The sequence below is a fragment of the Symphalangus syndactylus genome, chromosome 10 (genome assembly GCF_028878055.3).
Source record: "Symphalangus syndactylus isolate Jambi chromosome 10, NHGRI_mSymSyn1-v2.1_pri, whole genome shotgun sequence".
NCBI classification, from domain to species: Eukaryota; Metazoa; Chordata; class Mammalia; order Primates; family Hylobatidae; genus Symphalangus; species Symphalangus syndactylus.
The window spans coordinates 90,836,376-90,862,667 of record NC_072432.2 but is presented as its reverse complement, the minus strand read 5'-3'; the positions used below and the strand labels follow the sequence as shown (position 1 = coordinate 90,862,667).

At 51.1% G+C, this 26,292-nt stretch overlaps 1 protein-coding gene across 1 annotated transcript; it reads right to left on the bottom strand.

Annotated features, from left to right (window-relative positions):
- Positions 1 to 20,651: 20,651 nt before the first annotated feature.
- On the bottom strand, positions 20,652 to 26,020 carry DHH (desert hedgehog signaling molecule). Its single transcript, XM_055295016.2, has 3 exons — positions 25,406 to 26,020; positions 22,322 to 22,583; positions 20,652 to 21,702 (listed from the first exon to the last, which is right to left on the bottom strand). The coding sequence occupies exons 1-3, from the start codon at positions 25,706 to 25,708 to the stop codon at positions 21,077 to 21,079; spliced, it is 1,191 nt and encodes a 396-aa protein (XP_055150991.2). The 5' UTR covers positions 25,709 to 26,020; the 3' UTR covers positions 20,652 to 21,076.
- Between the last annotated feature and the right edge of the window lie 272 nt (positions 26,021 to 26,292).

Sequence of the window (26,292 nt, the reverse complement as noted above, 5' to 3'; positions counted from 1 at the left end):
GCAGGAGAATCACCTGAACCTGGGAGACGGAGGTTGTAGTGAGCCAAGATTGCGCCACTGCATTCCAGCGTGGGTGGCAGAGCGAGACTCTGTCTCAAAAAAAAAAAAAAAAGTAATGCATAAATGGTTTATTTAGTAAAGATCACAAAAATAGGATCAAATAAAGGAAAATAGAACTTGGAGATAAGTCAAAAAATAATATATTTTAAAATATATGATATATAAATATTATTTAATAGATAATAAACATATTTATTATATATTATTTATATTATAATAATATAAATAAAGGAAGCAATTCATCCTAATATTAGATAAATGGGCTTGGAATAAGATTTCTTTTGTTTTTTATTATTTTTATTTTTATTTATTTATTTATTTTTGAAACAGGGTCTCACCCTATTGCCCAGGCTGGAGTGCAGTGGCATAATTTTGGCTCACTGCAGCCTCTACTCCTCAGCTCAGGTGATTCTCCTACCTCAGCTTCCTGAGTAGCTGAGACTACAGCCATGCACCACCATGCCCAGCTAATTTTTGTATTTTCAGTAGAGATGGGGTTTCACCATGTTGTTTAGGCTGGTCTCAAACTCCTGGACTCAAGCAATCCACCCACCTCAGCCTCCCAAAAGGCTGGGTTTACAGATGTGAGCCACCGCACCCAGCCTGTTTTTGTGTTTTAGAGACAGGGTACCACTCCGCCACCCAAGCTGGAGTGCAGTGGTGCCATCATAGCTCACTGTGGCCCATAACTCCTGGGCTCAAGTGATCCTCTTGCCTCAGCCTCCTGAGTAGCTGAGACTATACAGGCATGCACTGCCATGCCCAGCGAATTTTTTTTTTTTTTTTTTGTAGAGATGGGGTCGCTCCCAGGCTAGTCTTGAACTCCTGGCCTCAAGCAATCCTTCCTCCTCAGCCTCCCAAAACATTGAGATTACAGACATGAGGCACTGAGTTTGGCCTGAAATAACATTTCTAGGACAGCATCATACATTGCTATGTCTCAAACAACTGAGACAAAATAAAGATAAGATGTTCCCAGAAAACTGTTTTAAGTATCTCTGGGAAAAGGGAAAAATGTCTCTACTCTGCATCCAAATTATGTGGCATGTCTTTTCTAATGGGCTCCATTGCACAGGTATTCAAGGCTTCTTTGTTTTCCACAGTTATGGGTTTACCTCCCTGCTGATGTATCAATTACCTATTGTTTTTTTTTTTTTTTTTTTTGAGACGGAGTCTTGCTCTGTCACCCAGGCTGGAGTGCAGTGGCACAATCTCGGCTCACTGCAAACTCCGCCTCCCGGGTTCATGCCATTCTCCTGCCTCAGCCTCTCCGAGTAGCTGGGACTACAGGCGCCCGCCACCACGCCCGGCTAATTTTTTGTATTTTTAGTAGAGACGGGGTTTCACTGTGGTCTCGATCTCCTGACCTCGTGATCCTCAATTACCTATTGTTGCATAACAAACCACATCAAAATTTGGTGTTTTTTTTTTTTTTTGAGACGGAGTCTCGCTCTGTCGCCCGGGCTGGAGTGCATTGGTGCAATCTCGGCTCACTGCAAGCTCCGCCTCCCGGGTTCACGCCATTCTCCTGCCTCAGCCTCTCCGAGTAGCTGGGACTACAGGCGCCCGCCACCACGCCCGGCTAATTTTTTTGTATTTTTAGTAGAGACGGGGTTTCACCGTGGTCTCGATCTGACCTGGTGATCCGCCCGCCTCGGCCTCCCAAAGTGCTGGGATTACAAGCGTGAGCCACCGCGCCCGGCCCAAAATTTGGTGTCTTAAAACAACAATGTATTTTTCTCAGGATTCTGTGGGTTGAATTCATGGTTCTTATGTTGCCTCCTCTGGACTCACTCTCGTGGCTAGTCAATGGAAGCTCCACTGGGAATGGAAGGTCTAAAATGACCTCACTCGTGTCTGGAGCCTTGGTGCTGGCTCTTGGCTAGGCGTCTGTCTCTCCACGTCTCTCATCATTTATTGGGGCAGCCCGAGCTTCTTCTTAGGTGGCAGAAGCATCCAAGAGGGCAAAGTTAGGACAGTGCATGGCCTCTTGAGGCCTTAGGCTTTGAAACTCATTCAACACAAGTTCTGCCACATTTTAGTAGCCTAAGCAAGTCACAAAGCCATCCCAGATTCAAGGCTTGGGGAAATAGACTCCATTTCTCCATGAGAGAAACTGGAAAATATTGTAGCTCTATTTTTCAACCTACTACAGAGCAGATTGATTATGGCAAGAAGTCCAAGCTGGAGTTCTCCATTTACCAAGCCCCCCAGGTTTCCACAGATGTAGTTGAGACCTGCGACTCTATCCTCACCACAAACATCACCCTGGAGCACTCAGATTGCACCTTCATGGTAGACAATGAGGCCATCTATGACATCTGTTGTAGAAACCTCGATATTGGGTGCCTGACCCACAGTAACCTGAACTATCTGATATTGAATCTGTTGTAGTCACTTGAATATTAAGAACACATTTGGCGCCAGGCGTTGTGGCTCATGCCTGTAATCCCAGCACTTTGGGAGGCCAAGGCAGGCGGATCACAAGGTCAGGAGATCGAGACCATCCTGGCTAACACGGTGAAATCCCGTCTCTACTAAAAATACAAAAAAAATTAGGCAGGCGAGGTGGCAGGTGCCTGTAGTCCCAGCTACTCGGGAGGCTGAGGCAGGAGAATGGCGTGAACCCCGGGGGGCGGAGCCTGCAGTGAGCCGAGATCGCGCCACTGCACTCCAGCCTGGGCGACAGCGAGACTCCGTCTCAAAAAACAAAAAAAACAAAAACAACAACAAAAAAAGAATACATTTGGCTTCAATAACAGAAAAACCAAGTTGCAATAGCTTAAACAAATAAGGATTTATTTTTCTCAAGTAACAAAGTTGGAGGTAAGCAGCATCAGTCCAGTTGCTCCATAATACCAGGTCTGGTACCTGCAGTTCTCTTAACTCTTCCCTTATACTTGTCGCCTCATGGCCACAAGATGAGTTCACCTTCAGGCATCATATCTAAGTTCCAAAAGCGGATCTAGTAATCATAAAGGCACTTATATTGAAAATGAGTATTTTAGCCAGGTGCGGTGGCTCACGCCTGTAATCCCAGCACTTTGGGAGGCCAAGGCGGGTGGATCATCTGAGGTCAGGAGTTCGAGACCAACCTGACCAACATGGTGAAACCTGTCTCTACTAAAAATACAAAATTAGCCAGGCATGGTGGCGCACGTCTGTAATCCCAGCTACTCGGGAGGCTGAGGCAGGAGATTCGCTTGAACCTAGGAGGCGGAGGTTGCAGTGAGCTGAGATCACACCATTGGACTCCAGCCTGGGCAACAAGAGCGAAACTCCATTTCGAAAAGAAAAGAAAAGAAAGAAAATGAATATTTTCATATCAATATACAAGTTTGGGGCCAGGAGCAGTGGCTCACACCTGTAATCCCAGCACTTTGAGAAGCCAAAGCGAGATCACTTGAGATGAGGAGTCCGAGACCAGCCTAGGCAAAACCCCGTCTCTACAGAAAATACAAAAATTAGCCAGGCGCAGTGGGTCACGCCTGTAATTCCAGCACTTTGGGAGGCCAAGGCGGGCGGATCACAAGGTCAGGAGATCGAGACCATCCTGGCTAACACGGTGAAATCCCGTCCCTACTAAAAATACAAAAAAAAAAAAAATAGTCGGCGTGGTGGCGGGGCACCTGTAGTCCCAGCTACTCGGGAGGCTGAGGCAGGAGAATGGCATGAACCCAGGAGGCAGAGCTTGCAGTGAGCTGAGATAGCGCCACTGCACTCCAGCCTGGGCGACAGAGGGAGACTCCGTCTCAAAAAAAAGGAAAAGAAAGGAGAAGAAAGGAGAGGAAAGGAGAGGAAAGGAAAGGAAAGGAAAGGAAAGGAAAGGAAAGGAAAGGAAAGGAAAGGAAAGGAAAGGAAAGGAGAAAAGAAAAGAAAAAAATTAGCCAGGCATAGTGGTATGTGCCTATAGTCCCAGCTACTTGTGGGGGCTGAGGTGAGAGGATCGCTTGAGCCCGGGAAGTCAAGGCTGCAGTGAGCCATGTTTGTGCCACTGCACTCCAGCCTAGGCAACAAAGTGGGACCCTCTCTCAAGAACAAAAATAAGGCCTGCGCAGTGCCTCACACCTGTAATCCTAGCACTTTGGGAGGCCGAGGCAGGCAGATCATTTGAGGTCAGTAGTTCACCAGCCTTACCAACATGGTGAAACCCCATCTCTACTATAGGTATAAAAATTAGCCAGGCAGGCCGGGCGCGGTGGCTCAAGCCTGTAATCCCAGCACTTTGGGAGGCCGAGGCGGGCGGATCACGAGGTCAGGAGATCGAGACCATCCTGGCTAACACGGTGAAACCCCGTCTCTACTAAAAATACAAAAAATTAGCCGGGCGTAGTGGCGGGTGCCTGTAGTCCCAGCTACTCGGAGAGGCTGAGGCAGGAGAATGGCGTGAACCCGGGAGGCGGAGCTTGCAGCGAGCCGAGATCGTGCCACTGCACTCCAGCCTGGGGGACAGAGAAAGACTCCGTCTCAAAAAAAAAAAAAAAAAAAAAATTAGCCAGGCATGGTGGTGCACACCTGTAATCCAAGCTACTCAGGAGACTGAGGCAGGAGAATTGCTCAAACCCAGTAGACGGAGGTTGCAGGGAACCGGGATTGCACCACTGCACTCCAATCTGGGCAACAAAGCGAGACTCCAACTCAAAAACCAATAATAAAAGTTTGAATAAAACTATTCTTTAAATATAAGAATGGAAAATCAGTTAAATAATATCAATTTATTATTTTATAGGCTATGTACTTTTAAATGTGTACGGTATATATATTAATAAATAAAATATTATAAATTAGACATTTATGTAATTCCTAAAAGTTTGCTCAAGTTGGCTAAACAATACTTTTTGTTTTGGATCTTCTAATTAGGAAAATGGATGATTATCTAATTTTGGCATCAACTGTTAAAAATCATATCTAAATGGCTGGGCGCGGTGGCTCACGCCTGTAATCCCGGAACTTTGGGAGGCGGAGGCCGGTAGATCATGAGGTCAGGAGTTCAAGACCAGACTGTCTGGCCGGGCGCGGTGGCTCACACCTGTAATCCCAGCACTTTGGGAGGCCGAGACGGGCGGATCACGAAGTCAGGAGATCGAGACCATCCTGGCTAACATGGTGAAACCCCGTCTCTACTAAAAATACAAAAAAAAAAAATAGCCAAGCGTGGTGGCGGGTGCCTGTAGTCCCAGCTACTTGGGAGGCTAAGGCAGGAGAATGGCCTGAACCTGGGAGGTGGAGCTTGCAGTGAGCTGAGATTGTGCCACTGCACTCCAGCCTGGGTGACAGAGCGAGACTCCGTCTCAAAAAAAAAAAAAAAAAAAAAAAAGACCAGCCTGTCCAAGATGGTGAAACCCCGTCTCTACTAAAAATACAAAAATTAGCCAGGCATGGTGGTGGGCACCTGTAATCCCAGCTACTTGGGAGGCTGAGGCAGAGAATTGCTTGAACCTGGGAGGCAGAGGTTGCAGCAAGCCGAGATCGCGCCACCGCACTCCAGCCTGCGCGACAGAGTGAGACTCCATCTCAAAAAAAAAAAAAAAAAAATGTAAATACAGATTTAAGATAAAATGCAAACTTGAATTTCAGTCATAGCACCAATTTTTTTTTTAATTTAAAATGCAAACTGCTGTGCTTCTTAGATTTAAATTAACTAATAAGTTACTTTCAGGTGCTCCCTGTCATGGTCATGTTCTTTCTAATCTGAAGACCCTTCTCTGAAGACTCAGACATTAGAGTTCTGGTTCTTATTAACTCACAGTTTCCATCTACCCCTCCAGATCTTCCTTTACCCTTCTTCATCCTGCATTTTGCTCCTGGAAGGCTGACCTTTATAGACAGCAGTAATGCCCTCTGGCTTCCAGCTAGCTTTAGCTAATAGGAAGCATTGGCCACAGACTAGAAGATAGAGGAGAGAAGGTTGGAATGTTTATTCCCCTACTCTCTCTCTCTGCTGGGCCACTTTTTTTTTTTTTTTTTTTTTGAGGCGGAGTTTCGTTCTCGTTGCCCAGGCTGGAGGGCGACCTCGGCTCACTGCAACTTCTGCCTCCCAGGTTCAAGCGATTCTCCTGCCTCAGCCTCCTGAGTAACTGGGATTATAGGCACCTGCCACCATTACCAGCTAATAGAGTGATCTTTTTAAAATGCAAATTTTGCCTGCGCAGTGGCTCACGCCTGTAATCCTAGCACCTTGGGAGGCCAAGGCGGCTGGATCACGAGGTCAGGAGATCGAGACCATCCTGGCCAACATGGTGAAACCCCCGTCCCTACTAAAAATACAAAAAACTAGTTGGGTGTGGTGGCGCATCCCTGTAATCTCAGCTACTCGGGAGGTTGAGGCACAAGAATCGATTGAACCCAGGAGGAGGAGCTTGCAGTGAGCCGAGATTGCTCCACTGCACTCCAGCCTGGTGACAGAGCGAGACTCCATCTATAAATAAAATAAAATCCTTTTTTTTTTTTTTTTTTTTGAGACGGAGTCTCGCTGTCGCCCAGGCTAGAGTGCGGTGGCGCGATCTCGGCTCACTGCAGGCTCCGCCCCCCGGGGTTCATGCCATTCTCCTGCCTCAGCCTCCTGCGTAGCTTGGACTACAGGCGCCCGCCACCTCGCCCGGCTAATTTTTTGTATTTTTGGTAGAGACGGGGTTTCACCATATTAGCCAGGATGGTCTCGATCTCCTGACCTCGTGATCCACCCGCCTCGGCCTCCCAAAGTGCTGGGATTACAGGCATGAGCCACCGTGCCCGGCCAAATAAAATAAAATCCAAATTTGATCAGACTACTCCTCCAAGCTAAAACCTAATTAAATTAATTTATTCCACTAAAATGACTGCCTGTGTCTCTAGAAAGATATCAAAATCCTTAACATAGTACAATGCCTATTAATATTTGCAGGGGCTTAATAAATATTTGTGGAAGGGAGAGAGTCAGGTTTGGATCTGGGAGGAACTGCCTTGTGCCTTTTTTTTTTTTTTTTGAGACGGAGTCTCGCTCTGTCGCCCAGGCTGGAGTGCAGTGGCGCAATCTCGGCTCACTGCAAGCTCCGCCTCCCGGGTTCACGCCATTCTCCTGCCTCAGCCTCTCCGAGTAGCTGGGATTACAGGCGCCCGCCACCACGCCTGGCTAATTTTTTGTATTTTTTAGTAGAGACGGGGTTTCACCGTGGTCTCGATCTTCTGACCTCGTGATCCGCCCGCCTCGGCCTCCCAAAGTGCTGGGATTACAAGCGTGAGCCACCGCGCCCGGCCGCCTTGTGCCTTCCTGTGTTGATTTGCCTTGTTTAAATCTCAGAGCACCTCTTCATTTCCAACTTCATGGAAGTACCTAATGGTAGCCTCTATTTACTCAAGACCACACAGCTGGTGAATAGGAACCAAGCAGAATATATAGCCCTATTGTTTTTTTTTGGTTTTTTTTTTTTTTTTTTTTTTTTTTTTGAGACAGAGTCTCGCTCTGTCGCCCAGGTTGGAGTGCAGTGGCGCAATCTCGGCTCACTGCAAGCTCCGCCTCCCGGGTTCACGCCATTCTCCTGCCTCAGCCCTATTGTTTTTAACTGTAGAATCACAGTTAAGTGACAAGCAATCAGTTTAAAAGTGACAACCCCTTCCTTCCTTCCTTCCTTCCTTCCTTCCTTCCTTCCTTCCTTCCTTCCTTCCTTCCTTCCTTCCTTCCTTCCTTCCTTCCTTCCTTCCTTCCTTCCTTCCTTCCTTCCTTCTTCCCTCCTCTCTCTCTCTCTCTTTCTTTCCCTCTCTGGCCCAGGCTACAATCTACTTGGCTTGCTGCTGCCCGCGCCGCGGACTGCCTGGGACTGCCGGCGCGCGCCACCGCTGCCTGCCTTTTCTCCTTCGGATGCAGGCACGCGTTCGCCATCTTGGCCACGCTGGTCGCCAGCTCCTGACGCCGAGTGCTCTGCCCGCCTCAGCCTCCCGAGGTACTGGGACTACAGACGGAGTCTCGCTCACCCAGTGCTCGGTGTTGCCCGGGCTGGAGTGCGGTGGTGTGGTCTGGCCTCGCGGCAGCCTCTACCCCCCGGCCACCTGCCTTGGCCTACCAGGGTGCTGGGATTGCAGCCCCTGCCTGGCTGCCGCCCCATCTGGAAGGTGGGGAGCGCCTCTGCCCGGCCGCCCCGTCTGGGAGGTGAGGAGCACCTCTGCCTGGCCGCCCCGTCTGGGAAGTGAGGAGCGCCTCTGCCCGGCCACCCACCATCTGGGAAGTGAGGAGCGCCTCTGCCCGGCCACCCACCGTCTGGGAAGTGAGGAGCGACTCTGCCCGGCCACCCACCGTCTGGGAAGTGAGGAGCGCCTCTGCCCGGCCACCCACCGTCTGGGAAGTGAGGAGCGCCTCTGCCCGGCCACCCACCGTCTGGGAAGTGAGGAGCGCCTCTGCCCGGCCACCCACCGTCTGGGAAGTGAGGAGCGCCTCTGCCCGGCCACCCACCGTCTGGGAAGTGAGGAGCGCCTCTGCCCGGACACCCATCGTCTGGGAAGTGAGGAGCGCCTCTGCCCGGACACCCATCGTCTGGGAAGTGAGGAGCGCCTCTGCCCGGCCACCCTGTCTGGGAAGTGAGGAGCGCCTCTGCCCGGCCGCCCCGTCTGGGAAGTGAGGAGCGCCTCTGCCCGGCCACCCATCGTCTGGGAAGTGAGGAGCGCCTCTGCCCGGCCTCCCATCGTCTGGGAAGTGAGGAGCGCCTCTGCCCGGCCGCCCCGTCCGGGAGGAAGTGAGGAGCGCCTCTGCCCGGCCGCCCCGTCCGGGAAGAAGTGAGGAGCGCCTCTGCCCGGCCGCCCCGTCTGGGAAGTGAGGAGCGCCTCTGCCCGGCCGCCCCGTCCAGGAAGAAATGAGGAGCGCCTCTGCCCGGGCGCCCCATCCGGGAAGAAGTGAGGAGCGCCTCTGCCCGGCCGCCCCATCCGGGAAGAAGTGAGGAGCGCCTCTGCCCGGCCACCCATCGTCTGGGAAGTGAGGAGCGCCTCTGCCCGGCCACCCACCATCTGGGAAGTGAGGAGTGCCTCTGCCCGGCCGCCCCATCCGGGAAGAAGTGAGGAGCGCCTCTGCCCGGCCGCCCCATCCGGGAAGAAGTGAGGAGCGCCTCTGCCCGGCCGCCCCGTCCGGGAAGAAGTGAGGAGCGCCTCTGCCCGGCCGCCCCGTCTGGGAGGTGAGGAGCGCCTCTGCCCGGCCACCCATCGTCTGGGAGGTGAGGAGCGCCTCTGCCCGGCCACCCATCGTCTGGGAGGTGAGGAGCGCCTCTGCCCAGCCACCCATCGTCTGGGAGGTGAGGAGCGCCTCTGCCCGGCCACCCATCGTCTGGAAAGTGAGGAGCGCCTCTGCCCGGCTGCCCCATCTGGGAAGTGAGGAGTGCCTCTGCTTGGCCACCCATCGTCTGGGAGGTGAGGAGCGCCTCTGCCCGGCCGCCCATCGTCTGGGAAGTGAGGAGCGCCTCTGCCCGGCCACCCATCGTCTGGGAAGTGGGGAGCGCCTCTGCCCGACCACCCATCGTCTGGGAAGTGAGGAGCGCCTCTGCCCGGCCACCTATCGTCTGGGAAGAAGTGAGGAGCGTCTCTGCCTGGCCGCCCCGTCTGGGAAGTGAGGAGCCCCTCTGCGCGGCCGCCCCGTGTCTGGGTAGAAGTGAGGAGCTCCTCTGCCTGGCCGCTCCGTCTGGGAGGTCTACCACGGAGGCCAGAAGCAATGTGGGGGCTGGACGTGGTGGCTCACGCCTGTGGTCCTGGCACTCTGGGGGGCGAGGCGGGTTGATCACTTCGGGCTAGGAGTTCGAGACTAGTCTGGCCAACTTGGCGAAACATGAAGAATACAACAGACAAACCAACCAACCAACTCAATGACAACAAAACAGGTCTACCCTGGAGTCATACTCTAATTTTTTCTATTTTCCTCCCTTTCTGATCCTTTATCCCACTTTCTTTTTCTTCCTCTTCCTTCTCCCTCTTCTTTGTCAAATAGAGGATTGAGTTATTATCACTGATCCATATAAAGTCCCTCTCTCATTTATTTTAACTCCCACCCTCATTTCTATTCCCCGACTTCCCATGTGCAACCTTCCTAATATGTTTGATACGCATCTTTTTGTTTGTATGTATTTTTAGAAAATGTTTATTGTTTTTGTATGCAAAAAAAAATTAATAAAAAAATAAAAAATAAAAGTGACAACCACTGGCATGATGTTTGATCCTCCCCAGGCACCCCACCAATAGTTTCTAGGCCTTGGTACAGTCTTTCAAAGATAAAGGCAATTCTCCTCCCATCTCAACAAAGAAGTCCCTTCATCTTTGGACAGTTCTGAGTTATTGAAAATCAGACAATTTAAAGACTACTCCATCCTAGTCAATTTATTGAAATATATAAAGAGGGAAAGGGGGCCGAGAGAGAGCGAGAAACCTATATCCTCCTTTCTCTAGTGGTCCTAAGATGCTTTGGGCCAGCTGCTTCCAAGAGAAGGAGAAGGTGGGTGACTTTGTCTTCAGCCTATTTAAGGAAGAGATCTGCAATATCTATTCTCAAAGATTCTGCAAGATACTACAGACTAGCCAGGGACTAGAACAAGGATAGGATGTGTGTGGAGGAAATGGGATTAATCCCAGATCAAATGTTGGGTGGAATCGCAGCTGCTGCAGCTGCTGGTGGCTTAACCAGCTGTTCCCTGGGCAGCTGCAATGTTCACCCCAGGCCTGGTTCTTAGGGTGACAGCTCTATCTCAGCTTGAGGCCTTCAGCTCCAAGCTAAGCCAAGGCACTGCTAAATGGATGGCTGGAAAGCAAAAGAGAATAGCAGAGAAGAAGTACCCAGTTCAAAGGACTTCTGTTTGGACATCATATGGTTTGAAATCAGACAACTGTGTTCTTAGGTTTTGCAGTCCCAAGGACAGATGTTAAGACACAGTTTAGGTTTCTGAGAGAAGCAAAGCCAGGGCTGGTTGTATCACCTTCAATTCTGTTCCGTTCCTATCCTATCCTATCCTGCTCCAATTTCTCTACACTGCTCCCACCATCTGCTCCCATAACACACTCCATGTAGGAGTGGCAGCATTTCCTTCTTGTGATTGAAACTAGAGAAAGGACATTCAAATGCTCAACCGAGGACCAATCTACATAGGGATAAGGGCTATCTAAAAAGTCCTATCCGACCAAGTGTGGTAGCTCACGCCTGTAATCCCAACACTTTGGGAGGCTGAGGCAGGTGGATCACCTGAGGTCAGGAGTTTGAGACCAGCCTGACCAACATGGAGAAACTCCGTCTCTACTAAAAATACAAAATTAGCCGGGTGTGATGGCACATGCCTGTAATCCCAGCTACTTGGGAGGCTGAGGCAGGAGAATTGCTTGCACCCAGGAGGCAGAGGTTGCAGTGAGCCGAGATCATGCCATTGCACTCCACCCTGGGCAACGAGGGCAAAAAAACTCCATAGAAAATAATAATAATAAATAAATAAGTAGATAAATAAGGCCTATCCAATTGCTAGTTTCCCCGAATAGCTGGGATTATAGGCACTCACCACCACGCCTAGCTAATTTTTGTATTTTTTCAGTAGAGACAGGGTTTCACCATGTTGGCCAGGCTGTTCTCAAACTCCCGACCTCGGTGACACGTCTGCCTCAGCTTCCCAAAGTGTTGGGATTACAGGAGTGAGCCACCGCACCCAGCCATGTTTTTTGTCTTTTGTTGTTGTTATTGTTGTTTTGTTTGTTTTGAGACAGAGTTTCACTTCTGTTGCTCAGGCTGGAGTGCAATGGCACGATCTCAGCTCACCGCAAACTTCGCCTCTGGGTTCAAGCAATTCTCCTGCCTCAGCCTCCCGAATACCTGGGATTACAGGCATGCGCCACTGCACCCGGCGAATTTTGTACTTTTAGTAGAGAGGGGGTTTCTCCATGTTGGTCAGGCTGGTCTTGAACTTCCTACCTCAGGTGATCCGCCCACCTCGGCCTCCCAAAGTACTGGGATTACAGGCATGAGCCACCGTGCCTGGCCTCAGTTTGCCTTTTAAAATGCAAGTTTGATTATTCCTCTCAGCAGGATTATTCCCTTGCTTCAAATATTACAATTGCTTTTCATCTTTAGGACAATATTCAAAATCCTTAAAGCAGGCTGGATGCACTAGATCATACCTGTAATCCCAGTGCTTTGGGAGGCCAAGGTGGGAGGATTGCTTGAGTCCAATAATTCAAGACCAGCCTAGGCAACATAGTGAGACCCCATCTCTACAAAAAGAAAAACAAAGTTAGTTCATGCCTGTAGTCCTAGCTACAAGGTACTCAGCAGGCTGAGGCAGGAGGATGGCTTGAACTCAGGCATTCCAGGCTTCAGCGAGCTATGGTGGCACCACTGCACTCCAGCCTGGGAAATACAAGACCCAGATCACATCGCCCTCTAGCTACACTGAACTTGCTGATGCTCCTTTGATGCTTCTCAGATTCATCTTACCCTTGCTTCCCAAATCCAGCCTTTTGCACATGCTGTACCCTCTTGCACAACTCACACTCATCTTTCAGGTCTCAGTCTAAATGTCACTTGTTACCACATTCAACAACCTCTAACCATTTATGCTTGTCTTGCCAGATTAACTTTAAGAGCCATGGGGAGAAGGGATTGTGTCCCTGCCTGCCTCTATTGTCCTATCTCCATCACACAGCACAATAATTGACACATAGTAGGCACTCATGAAATCTTAATGAACTGAAAATAACCTCCTCTCAGGGAGATGCTTATTTGTATACATCCACCAAGTCACACACAGAGACAACAACAATGCTAATTGGCGGCCACAAAATTCCTTGCAGGGAAATAGACCCTGACCACCTTCTTTCCCATGATAGCTGCCTCAGTCTTCCAACCAAAGAGGAAAGTTCCCTCCAATATTATACAGACCACAAAAGCACAGTAAAAAACATGTAGGCAAGGCCTGGTGGCTCACCCCTGTAACCACAACACTTTGAGAGGCCAAGGTGGGAGGATCACTTGAGCTCAAGAGTTTGAGACCAACCTGGGCAACATAAGAATATCCCATCCCTTTTTTTTTTTTTTTTTTTGAGATGGAGTTTCGCTCTTGTTGCCCAGGTTGGAGTGCAATGGCACCATCTCGGCTCACTGCAACCTCCGCCTCCCGGGTTCAAGTGATTCTCCTGCCTCAGCTTCCCGAGTAGCCGGGATTACAGGCATGCACCACCATGCCTGGCTAATTTTGTATCTTTAGTAGAGACAGGGTTTCTCCATGTTGGTCAGGCTGGTCTCGAACTCCCGGCTTCAGGTGATCCACCTGCCTCGACCTCCCAAAGTGCTGGGGTTACAGGTGTGAGCCACCATGACTATGCTTTTTTAAAAAAAGTTAGAATAAAATAAAATAAACATGTAGGCCAGGTGCAGTGGCTCATGCCTGTAATCCCAGCACTTTGGGGGGCCAAGGTGGGAGAATCGCTTGAGGCCAGGAGTTTGAGACCAACCATAAACAACATAGTGAGACCCTGTCTCTACAAAAAGCCAGGTGTGGTGGCATGCACCTATAGTCCTAGCTACTCAGAAGGCTGAGGTGGGAGGATCATTTGAGCCTGGGAGGTCAAGGCTGCAGTGATCCATGACTGCACCCCTAAACTCTAGCCTGGGCAACATAGTGAGACTCTTTCTCAACAAATAAATAGCTGGGCACAGTGGCTCACACCTGTAATCCCAGCACTTTGGGAGTCTTAAGCAGGGGGATTGCTTGAGCCCAGGAATTCCAGACCAGCCTGGACAGCATAGTGAGACCTCATCTCTACCAAAAAATCAAAAAATAAGGTGGGAGGATCTCTTGAGCCTGAGAGGTTGAGGCTGCAATGAGCTGTGATCATGCCACAGCACTCCTACCTGGGTGATGGGAATGAGACCCTGTCTCAAAATAAATAAATAAATAAATAAATAAATAAATAAATAAATAAATAATTTTTTCTTTCTTTAAAAAAAAAAAAAAAGGCCCAGCGAGGTGGCTTACACCTGTAATTCCAGCACTTTGTGAGGCTGAGGTGGGCAGATTACTTGAGGTCAGGAATTCAAGACCAGCCTGGCCAACATGGTGAAATGCAGTCTGTACTGGCCGGATGTGGTGGCTCACACCTGTAATCCCAGTACTTTCGGAAGCCAAGTTGGGCGGATCACGAAGTCAGGAGATCGAGACCATCCTGGCTAACATGGTGAAACCCCGTCTCTATTAAAAATGCAAACAATTAGCCGGGCGTGGTGGCGGGCCCCTGTAGTCCCAGCTACTAGGGAGGCTGAGGCAGGAGAATGGCGTGAACCTGGGAGGCGGAGCTTGCAGTGGGTGGAGATCACGCCACTGCACTCCAGCCTGGGCGACAGAGAGAGACTCCATCTCAAAAAAAAAAGAAAAAAGAAATGCAGTCTGTACTAAAAATACAAAAAAAAAATTAGCGGGGTGTGGTGGCGGGAGCCTGTAATCCCATCTACTTAAGAGGCTGAGGCAGGAGAATCACTTGAACCCAGAAGGCTGAGGTTGCAGTGAGCCTAGACCTTGCCACTGCACTCCAGCCTCGGCAATAGAGTGAGACTCCATCTCAAAAATAAATTAATAAATAGTTAAATTAAATAACCATGTGAAGTTTCTAGGTCAGAAATACTCATTTTTCAGCTGGGTGCAGTGGCTTATGCCTGTAATCCCAGCACTTTGGGAGGCTGAGGTGGGTGGATCACGTGAGGTCAAGAGTTAGAGACCAGCCTGGCCAACATGGTGAAACCCCATCTCTACTAAAAGTACAAAAATTAGCTGGGCTTGGTGGCAGATGCCTGTAATCCCAGCTACTTGGGAGGCTGAGGTAGGAAAATCGCTTGAACCTGGGAGGCGGAGGTTGCAGTGAGCTGAGATCGTGCCATTGTACTCCAGCCTGGGTAACAAGAACGAAACTCCATCTCAAAAAAAAAAAAAAGAAAGAAAGAAAGAAAGAAAGAAAGAAAGAAAGAAAGAAAGAAGAAAGAAAGAAAGAAAGAAAGAAAGAAAGAAAGAAAGAAAGAAAGAAAGAAAGAAAGAAAGGCTCATTTTTCAAGGGCAGCTGATTACTTTCACTAAGTAGAGACCCTGTCTCAGCACTGGTCTCTTTCTACCTCAAATATTTCTGGAAGCTTGAACTAGTTTGCTAGAGCTAACATAACAAAATACCACAGACTGGGTGGCTTAAATAACAGAAATTTATTTTCTCACAGTTCTGGAGGCTAGAAGTCCAAGATTAAGGTTCTAGCTGATGTGCCTTCTGGAGAGGGCTCTCTTCCTGTCTTGTAGACTGCCACCTTCTCTCTATGTCCTCACATAGACTTTCCTCAGTGCATGTGCTAGAGCGAGTACTCGAGCACTCTGGTGTCTCTTCTTATAAGGGCACTAACCCTGTGGAATCAGGGCCCTACCCTTATGACCTCATTTAACCTTAATTACTTCCTTAGAGTCCCCTTCTCCAAATACAGACACAGTAGGGATTAAGGCTTCAATATATGAATTTGACCTGGGGGAGAGGAGACACAAACATTCAGCCATAACAAAGTTCCATCTTCCCTCTCCTTCTCTAGTCCAAAAAGAGCTAAGGGTCTTCTTATGCTTTCTGTGTTGGCATACCAGCCTGCCATAGATTCCTGCCAGAAACCTGTATCAATATATGTATTTCCTTAACTGGATGGCTAGAGAGCTTTAGTTAGGGAGCCAATGAAAATGAGAGAGAAATAACTGTTAGAAAGCTGGGAGGACTTTATAGTGACTCAGTGAAGGAAATGAGAAAAAGTAAAAAACAGCTTAAGGTCCAACAAGGTGGGGCCCCATTCATCAAGGTGGTCTTATTTCTTTTTTAAAAAATTATTTATTTATTTGTTTATTTATTTATTTTTTTTTTTTTTTTTTTTTTTTTTTTTGAGACGGAGTCTTGCTCTGTCGCCCAGGCTGGAGTGCAGTGGCGCCATCTCGGCTCACTGCAAGCTCCGCCTCCTGGGTTCACACCATTCTCCTGCCTCAGCCTCTCCGAGTAGCTGGGACTACAGGCGCCCCCCACCACGCCCGGCTAATTTTTTTTGTATTTTTAGTAGAGACGGGGTTTCACCGTGTTAGCCAGGATGGTCTCGATCTCCTGACCTCGTGATCCACCCACCTCGGCCTCCCAAAGTGCTGGGATTACAAGCGTGAGCCACCGCGCCCGGCCTATTTGTTTATTTATTTTGAGCTCTTGCTCTGTCACCAAGGCTGTAGTGCAGTGGTGTGATCATAGCTCACTGCAACCTTGAACTCCTGGGCTCATGCGATCCTCCCATCTCAGCCCCCCAAATAGCTGGGACTACAGGCATGCACCACCACACCTGGCTAATTTTTTAAATTATTTTTTGTAAAGACAGGGTCTCACTATGTTGTCCAGCCTGATTTTTTTCTTTTTTTTTTGAGATGGAGTCTCACTCCGTTACCCAGGCTGGAGTACAGTGGTGCAATCTCAGCTCACTGCAACCTCTGCCTCCCAGGTTCAAGTGATTCTCCTGCCTCAGCCTCCTGTGTAGCTGGGATTACAGGCTCCCGCCACCACGCCTGGCTAATTTTGTATTTTTAGTAGAGACAGGGTTTCACCATGTTGGCCAGGCTGGTCTTGAACTCCTGACCTCAAGTGATCCTCCCACTTTGGCCTCCCAAAGTGCTGGGATTACAGGCATGCACCTGGCCCAAGTCTTATTTCTTGTTACTCCTGTTTCATTTTGCCACTTACTGGCTGTGATAATTTAGCCACGTGACTTAAGCCTCTCTTTGTCTCAATTTCCTCTTCTGCAACACCATCTCAGATGGTGATTGTGAGGATTAAATGAAAATGCAGGTAAAGGCCGGTGAGGTGGCTCATGCCTGTAATTCCAGTACTTTGGGAGGCCGAGGCGGGTGGATCACCTGAGGTCAGGAGTTTGAGACCAGCCTGGCCAACACAGCGAAACCCCGTCTCTACTAAAAATACAAAAAATTAGCTGGACATGGTGGTGGGCACCTGTAATCCTAGCTACTCAGGAGGCTGAGGCAGGAAAATCACTTGAACCCGGAAGGCAGAGGTTGCAGCGAGCTGAGATCATGCCACTGCACTGTAGCCTGGGCAACAAGAAGGAAACTCTGTCGAAAGAAAGAAAGAAAGAAAGAAAGAAAGAAAGAAAGAAAGAAAGAAAGAAAGAAAGAAAGAAAGAAAGGAAGGAAGGAAGGAAGGAAGGAAGGAAGGAAGGAAGGAAGGAAGGAAGGAAGGAAGGAAGGAAGAGAAGGAAGGAAGGAAGGAAAAAGAAAAGAAAAGAAAAGAAAGGAAAAGAGAAAATGCAGGTAAAATATCAGAGCAGGGCCTGGCATATCTTAAATTGTCAGTAACCATTAGCTACATATTATTACACTTCCAGTCTTCTGCTCTAAATAAGTTGCACAGCTTCATCTCAGATTCTGAGTCCTTGCTCATGATGTTCCTCTGCCTGAAATGCCCTTTCCAGTCTCCTCCGCCTACACATGCTTCAACATCCTAGTCAGGCCCTCCTTTCTCCACAAGGCCTTCTCTGTACTAATATGACATTTACCACTGGTTCAGCTCATCCAAATTAAGTAACAATGTTAAATATTTTCTGTGTTTATGTATATTTCTCCAGGGAAGAAGCTGTTTCTTAACCTTTTGTGTTTTTCAGTGGGGAATACAGGGCTACACTGCAGATGTTCAGTAAATCCTGCTTGAAGAAAGGAAAGAAGGAATAGAAGACTGGATTCTGGGCAGATAAACAGGTCACCTGAAACTTTTAGGCAGTGGTTCTCAACTCTGATTTCTCAATATGCAGAGAGGTATTGCCAGGGTGATCACAAAATGCTTCATAAATTCTCAAAACAAGATTACTTTTAATTATACTTCTTCAGAAAAGTAGTTTCAGGCACTACCTGGACCCCATTATGCTTTCACCTCCTTGAGTACTGAGCTCAAGCGTCACAAAGGTGAGGGACATGAAGAGTCAACTTCGATATGTAAGGAAGTCTGGACTACCACAGAAATGCTGCTAGTATAGCTCCAGCTTCTGAAAGTGCTGTGACACAACCCCAGAAAGTTTGCACGACTGATGCTTTTAGTGGAGTGGTGAGGAAAGAAGCGATCGGAAGGCAGCAAAGTCAGTGAGAAGTGGCCAAAGAATAGAAAACATTTACTGAGTGCCCATTCCACATCCAGCACAGTCCTTGTCAACCATCCTGTCACGGAGGTATCATTATCCCCAGATCTAGCTGGCTTCTAAACCGAATCATCATCGCCTATTTTGTTGATGGTGAAAGGTGCTGCAATTGGGAGGTGTTGCATGGCCAAGTGAATATGTACACCTGCTGCACCGAGATGGTGCACATTGCTGCTTGAAGGCAAGTCATGGATTTTTTTTTTGAGAGCTAGGAGGGGCCTCAAAGGAATAAATATAATAAAGGGAGGAAGTGAGGGTTGAGAGGTAAGCCTCAAGCCTAGAAAGTTACTTACAGGATGTAGTTTAAGGGAAATCAATGAGTTCTCCTTGTCCTGAAATATCTCCCTAGCTAACTTATTACAGTGCTAGGAATCATCACCATTATGATTTTATGGTTAAAGTTTAAAACTTTAAGATATATGTATTACTGCTGGGCACAGGGGCTCACACCTGTAATTCCAGCACTTTGTAGGGCAAACACAGGAGCCCAGGAGCTCAAGACCAGCCTGGGCAACGTAGCAAGACTCTGTCTCTACAAAAAATACAAACATTAGCCAGGCATAGCGGCATGCACCTGTAGTCTCAGCTACTTGAGAGGCTGAGGTGGGAGGATTGCTTGAGCCCAGGAGGTTGAAGCTGCAGGGAACCAAGGTCGCACCACTGCACTCCAGATTGGGCGACAGAGCGAGATCCTGTCTCTTTAAAAAATATATGTATATATATATATATGCATTATCTGATTACCTGGGAAGGGCAGTAAAACTAAGGAGCCCATCAACATAGGAAAACTAATTCATTTGTCGGATTAGTCATCACCTGTGGTGACATGACAGGAAGGCACCGGATCTGATAAAAAGAGACAAGGGCAGGTTTAGAAAGTAGGAAAGGTCCACAGCTTGGGATGTGTTTCTGAGGCACGGAAAAACAAAGGTGGCAACAGAGCCTCAGCGTGGGTTGAGGGCAGCGGTGGGTGGAAGGACACCAAAGATAAACTTGGCCTGCTTCCAAATATTGCCTTTATCAAGCACTACCTGGAACCCTATTATGCTTTCACCTCTTTGACAATTGAACTCAAGGGTCATGAGGGTGAGGGACATGAGGCGGCAACTTTGATATATAAGGAAGTCTGGGCTACTACAGGTATACTAGTAGGGCATCTGCAGCTGCCAGGAACCACAGAGCTAAACTAGGCAGGAGGGATGTAAAAGTGCCATGGTTTGGAAGGACTTTCCCAAGGAGAAGCAGGTGGACTCCTTGACAGCTCCTGATATGTGTGACTCAGCGCTGGCAGCTTAACAAGGCCCACCCATCATCTCTCCCTCCTGGGAGCGGGCTCCTTTGCGCAGGTCCAGTACACCCTTCCATGTCTGAGACCACTTTCCTTCCGTTCCAGAGAACCATATGCATAGGCCTAGAATTCTCTTGAAGGCCACCAGAGGGCGGTGTATAGCAGGGACCCTGTGCGGTGGGAGCGCACAGCGGCTACCGGCAAGGGAAAGCTCCGGGTGGTACCAACAACCCCCGACTATTTCCTCCTCCCCGCCTCACCTCCACCCAAGACACTTCCCTTCTGGAGCAGCCCAGCTTCCTCCAGAGCTTCCATTCCTAACTCAGGGGCACCTGCCTGCCTGGATTCCAGGTGTCTACTGCGTTGGAACCTAAAGGTTCCAAAAACACCCAGGCAAGGGAAGTAGAGCTGGTGATAATGGGAGAGGGAGGAGGAGGCGCTGAAGACCAAGCCAATCAGGGCCAGCGATCAGGAGGGGAGCTCGGGTTATAATGCTGATATGCCCTTGTTTAGGGAATCTACTTCCCCCACATACACCCAGGCTGAACCCATTCTCTCTCTCTCAGCAGCCCTTCAGTAAGGAAATATTCCAGCATCTTACCGTGTCCCCCTTCCTTTTTCAGGCCATGACTATGTGACGATTGCAAATTATTAGCCAGATTTCCCATGGATCATCAGTTGGCCCAGTGGCATATCAGAAAAAACATCCACCCCATTCAGGCTCTGCTACCAGGGTAGGATGGGGACCAGGACTACTGGCTAACTATAGGGGACTAGATGCTTTCAGTATCAGTACTCACAGGGGCCTGAGCCCCTGCTGGAGCCCCTATAAACAGAGAAGGGGTGTGCACAGTCTTTCCCACCCGGGACAACCCTGGCCCCTTCAGCCGCAGGAGCGAAATGCTGGTCCCCTCTGGGTGGGAGAAGGAAACAGCAGCCTGGAAAAGGGTATGACTCTTGTGGGCTCTGTTGCTTATGGGTTGGGATGCCCCTTCTGAAGGGAGGAAGAGGGTCCCAAAGACCCTGCTGAGGAAGGAGGGGGAGCCGGAAGTAAGGTGTTAACTCAGGTTGGCCACCTTTCTCCCCCTCTCTGGAGGTGAATCACCCTCTGAATGAAAGTGTTTTCCAGTAAGCTCCTGAAAGCCTTCCCTTTATTAGCCCACCTTGTAGGAAAATGTCAGATGTCAGACTGGCTGGCTGTGTCAGACAGTGTTAATGCCATGCCCCAGCCCCTCACCTTGGCAAGCTGGGCAAGGGAATCATTATATTACAATTTATAAATAAGAAATAAAATAAAATTATCGGGTGGGGCTGAGGCACTGGGGGAGAGGCTAAATAGTCCTCTTTAAGGAGTGCGCACCATCAGCCCTACCTACCTAGGACCCGGGATCACCTCCTCTCAGTACGAGGTTGCCCCTAAGCCAGGCATAGCCCCATTTTCTCCCTCCCCCTCCCTCTCCCTCCCTTCCAGTCGGCATCGTCCGCTGCCCACACCCCCATGTCTCAGCCAGCAGGCCCTCGTTTCCTCGGGCGCTTCGAGGTTTCTATGGCTGGGACGCTCAGCCCAGCAGCTCCTCCGCTAAGCGGTAGAGGAGCCGAGAGTACCAATGCATGCCAGTCGGCTGGACCGCCCCGCCGGGGAGCAGCGCCCCTAGCGCGTGCAGCAGTCGCAAGGGGGCAAAAGCGCGGTGCGCCCACTGGTGACTCTCCAGAACCGCGTAGCACGAGGCCAGGACATCGTTCACCAGCAGCGTCCCGTGCGCGGTGAGCGGCGCGAACACGCCCACGGCTTCCTCCCGCGCCACACGGGCCACGCGCGCTGGCCGAAGCGCGTCCCCGCCGGGCGCCAGCACCGAGTCCCCAGCGCGTAGCCGGCGCGCGAACACCGGTGCAAAGTCGCCTGGCGCGGGCGCCGGCCCTCGAGCGGCAAACACCAGGTGCCAGGGCGTGAGCAACAGTTTGCGTGGGGGCCACTCGGTCTCCACAGCCACAAATGAAGCCCGGCGCTGCAAGTCCCGGTCCAGGAAGAGCAGCACCGGCGTGGGCACCACCCGGCCTGACGCATCGGCCGCCAAAACCCAGTCTCCGCGGTGCAGTTCCCGCAGCCCCTTCCGCTCGCCGCTCCACAGGCGCACAGTTGCATTTCCCGGAAAGCAGCCGCCCGCCCGGACCGCCAGTGAGTTATCTGCAGGGAACAACCACAGGGAGGATTGAATCAAGACCAGCGGTTCCAGAATGATTCTCAAGGCCAGCGCAGATATCGCCAGTCATGGACAACACAATTTCCCATTAATCTGACTGGCCCCGACCTGGGCAGAAAAGGAAGGGTGGTTTTTCTTTCTTTTCTTTTCCTTTTTCTTCTCTTTTCTATGTATGTATTTATTTATTTATTTTGAGATAGGGTCTCGCTCTGTCGCCCAGTAGATGGAGTGCAGTGGCGCCATCTCGGCTCATTGCAACTTCTACCTCCCGGGTTCAAGCGATTCTCTTGCCTCAGCCTCACGAGTAGCCGGGATTACACGCATGCACCACCACGCCCGATTAATTTTCGTATTTATAATAGAGACGAGATTTCACTATGTTGGCTAGGCTGATCTCGAACTCCTGACCTCAAGTGATCCGCCCACCTTGGCCTCCCAAAGTGCTGGCATTAGAGGCGTGAGGCACCGCCTCGGCCTGGACGGGTGGTTTTCAACACTAAAGCCCGCTTGGTCTCCCCTAGGGTGGCAACAGGACTATTGCAGACTCAGTTTCCCGGAGGGAGCCCCCTTTGGGCGGATTTTACCACCCTCCTCCTACTGTACCAGCTTTGACCGACACGTGGACGTGGTTGCGGGACTCGTAGTAGACCCAGTCGAAGCCAGCTTCCACTGCGAGGCGCGCCAGCAACCCATACTTGTTGCGGTCGCGGTCAGACGTGGTGATGTCCAAAGCACGGCCTTCGTAGTGGAGTGAATCCTGAGCGTGGTGGCCGTCCTCGTCCCAGCCCTCAGTCACTCGTAGGCGCACTCCGGGCCACATGTTCATCACGGCAATGGCCAAAGCGTTCACCCGCTCCTTACAACGCTGGCGGGGAATAAAGGAGTCAGTCTCCCCACCACCACCCTGGGGGCAAAAGGGACTTGGATAGGAGGGTTGATTCTTTGTTATTCCGGCCCCACTCCTCCCCCTCCCAGCTTTTGAGTGTCCTGGAGAAATGAGAATCTGAGTCGATGGTAGTCGCCAATCTGCACTCCGTTCCCAGGACGTCGTTGGAGAACTGTGGGGTCACCTCTGAGGTTGAGAGGGGGTGCCCATACCCAGCTCCTTCCCCATTTTTAATGTCCGTCCCTCACCCCTATTGGTTCTGGGACAGCGGCTCAACCTGGGAAAAGGCCAGAGTTAGGAGGGCGAATGGAAGCGTGGTCAGGGAGGGCCTGGTTGCTCCCGGGGAGCCCCTGTTTGAGCCTGGCCCCCGCCCCAGGCACCGGCTCCCCTCCCTCCGCCTGATTCATCTTTTGTTTCATTGCCTTCCCTGGCACCGGGCATCGCTTCCTTCCTTCCTTCCTCCTCCTCCTTTCGGCCCCTAGCATTAACCCTTCGTGCTCTGGGTGCCCCCCACAGAGGTGCCCAAGAGGAGCTGTGCGGGATCAAGGCTGCTGGAAAAAGGATTGGGGTAGCGGGGGTTGCGCGAAGTACAATGGCCATTCTCCGGGATGACTTAACCGAGCGAGAATCCTGAGCCCAGGCCGGGGACGCGCTGGGAGAAGCGGACTCAGCAGCTCCGGCCACAAAGGCGCTTTTCAGCCGCCCCGGCTCAGGGAGAGGAAAGGGCAGAAAGCCGCGCCCCCCAACCCTGCTCCGTCCGGCTAGGTCCCCTCCCCCCGCGCGGCCAGTCTTCCCAGTTCCAGCTAAGGCTCTGCCAGTCCGGAGAGCCCCTATCTCTCCCATCTCTGCTCTAGATGCAGCCCAGAAGAGCGTGGGAGTAGCACCTGAGAATAACGCTCTCCTTGTGCGGATCTGGGGAGCCCCCTGCAGGGTGAGAGTGGAGAAGAGGAAAAGAAGCTGCGGCTGGAAGCCGGCACCTGGGGGAGTGAGACCACAGTTATCTTGGCCGCTCCAGCCTGGGAGCGGGAGACCTTGGCGCGCACCATAGCAGGGCCACCGCGGGAGGAGGCGCAGAGCGACAGCTTCCTTTTTTTCTTTCCCCTCCGACCTCTCACCTCGGACTTGGTTTTCTCCTAACAGAAAGACACTTTTCCCCTCTCCTTTTCTAGTCACCTCCACCCCGCAGAGTTGGGGGTGGGTGGGGGGAAAACAGGAAAAGTGGTAGCTCCTTCCAACTTTGTCTTTTCGTCCCCTAAGGAGGCCCTGAGGCCCTGACCTGCGGGGGCAGCAGCCCAGTGCAGAGCCAACTCAATGGAGGCCTTTTGCAGCCAGGGTGTGGGAGATAAGTAAGACTGAGGGGGCTCCCAGGCCTGTCGGAGCCCCTCCTGAGCCTGTCCCTTGTTCTGCCCACTCTGCTGCAGGTGGCAACCAGAGGAAAGGGCCACAATGTTCCACGGCCAAGGAGGAAAGAAGGAATGCCCCTTTTCCCGTCTCTAGGTAGGAGGAAGGCTTCAGGGCAGAAGCAAAAGGAATTATTTCTCCCCTGGACAGGTTTTCCTAACAAAGTAACCTGGAAAACTATGGCAATTAATCAGAGGAAATCCGTACCCCTCCCTCTCCCCCCACCTCCCCACTCCATACACAATTAGGTGGTGTAATGGAAAGTATATAGGGCTTAGAATCAGGAGTCCTGAATTCTAGTCCCAGCCATGCCACTTTAAATTGTAAGAGTTTAAATTGCTTTTCCTCCTGGGGGAAGTCCAGCTCTCAGATGTAAAATGAGGGTGGCAGTGGGGGTGGGGAGGGTTGGAGGAATGTGATCTCCCAAGTTTTCTTTCAGTTCTAACATTCAAGATCACCGGCCAGGCTAGATGAAGTGGCTCACACGTGTAATCCAGCACTTTGGGAGGCCGAGGCGGGAGGATCCCTTGAGCTCAGGAGTTCAAGACTAGCCTAGGCAACATGGCAAGACCCCGTCTCTACAAAAAATAAAAAATAAATCACTGGCCAGAGGTGGTCCTTCTCTTCCAAGGCATTGTCCACCTCACTCTAGGTGGTTCCAATGCTCAAAAATGGTAGTTGAATTTATCCTAATTATGTAATTTCAAGGAAAGCCCCTGAGATAGGCAGAGCTTGGAAGACTTAGGAGCCCTCTGATTCTCAGGTGGGTCCATCTGTTATTCTCACTGCAGATGACTTTTTAACCTCAAGATTATCGTTTAGACCCTAGGATAGACCCTAGAATAGATGTGTCCTGGTTCTAGGACACGTTTCCCATGCCAAAAGCAATGTCTGCCCAGCCCCTCCTCAGGTAGATGGTCTGGTGACCTGACCCTTGGCCACCCCTGTCCCAGCCCTTTTCAGTCTCTTCTTTTCGGCCCACAGAGCTTTTCTACAATCAGGTCAGGAGCCAGGCTTCTGTCTGCTGCCTAGCCAGCTCCTGGCCCCCAGCTCACCCCAGCCCTTCCTGCCTGGCTGGGTGGCTGACCCCCGGTCCACGCCTCAGCCATTTCCCGTCTCGCCTGCCGCCATCCTCCTTTCCCCGCCCTCGCTGCCTCTCCCAGCTTCACTCTCACTAGTCAGTCCCTCCTCCCCTCCCCATCCCAGACTATTCTAGTCGGGATCCCTCCTAACCATTCTGTCCAGCCAGCAAGGATTTTTTTTTCCCCTGGGGCTGGTGACAAGGGAAACTCTAAGGCTAAAGTCTCTGTAGGTGAAGCTGGACTCACCCTCCTGGGCTGCCATAGGAAAACGGAGGAGCTGACAGTGCCCGGGCGCAGGTAGGGAGAGGCCCTCCTTACCTCAGTCATCAGGCGGTCGGCACCACTGTTCTCCTCATCCTTGAAGATGATGTCGGGGTTGTAGTTGGGCACGAGGTCCCGGAAGCGCTCGGAGCCCCTCGTCACCCTCCCCTCGGCTGGCCCACTGGCGCCCAGGGTCCGCTCTGGCACGCCGGGGACAAATTGCTTGTAGAGCAGCGGCACGAGCTGCTTGCGCGCATAGCGGCGCCGACCAACCGGCCCCCGGCCCGGCCCGCAGCTCTGGGCTGGCAGCGCCAGAAATGCCAAGCAGCATAGGGGCAGTAGATTGGTCAGGAGAGCCATGGATACACCGGACCTCGGCCAAAAGGGAGCGTTCTTGTCCTCACTAACTCTCCTGTCAGTTAGGCATTTCCACAGGCACCAGAGAGGGCAGCAGGCAGAGCTGCCCCCAGAGTGCCCTAGAGCTCTTGTGGCTCCGTGCACCTGGCTGCTGCTAGCTCTGCCCACGTGCCCCGGGAGCGGGGAGGGGGGGGGGTGTCTAGGACCTGCTACTGACAAACCATCATAGCAGGGAAGGGGGGTCGTGGGTCACTGCCAGCCCAGCCCGTCTCTGCTGCAGGACTCTGGTGCTGCCAGAACGCCCGGACTCCGGACTCCGGACTCCGCCTTAAGTGGCCCCTGGCCCCGCCCTCCGCCCTTCTCCCAAGACCGCCCCACCCCCTCCCACCCGGGCGGGGGATCTAGCCGGTCACTGCTGGTCCATTTTGTGACTGAAGTGTGTCCCATCCTGGAAACCAGGCAGACACCTGCCTAGGAAATCCTTGTAGCTTTACAGTCCTTGGCTGCCTAAACATCCTTCTACCTCCAAGCCTAAACTTGGAACCAAACCACTCTCCTCTGATACTTGAATTGGAATTTTTACTCTC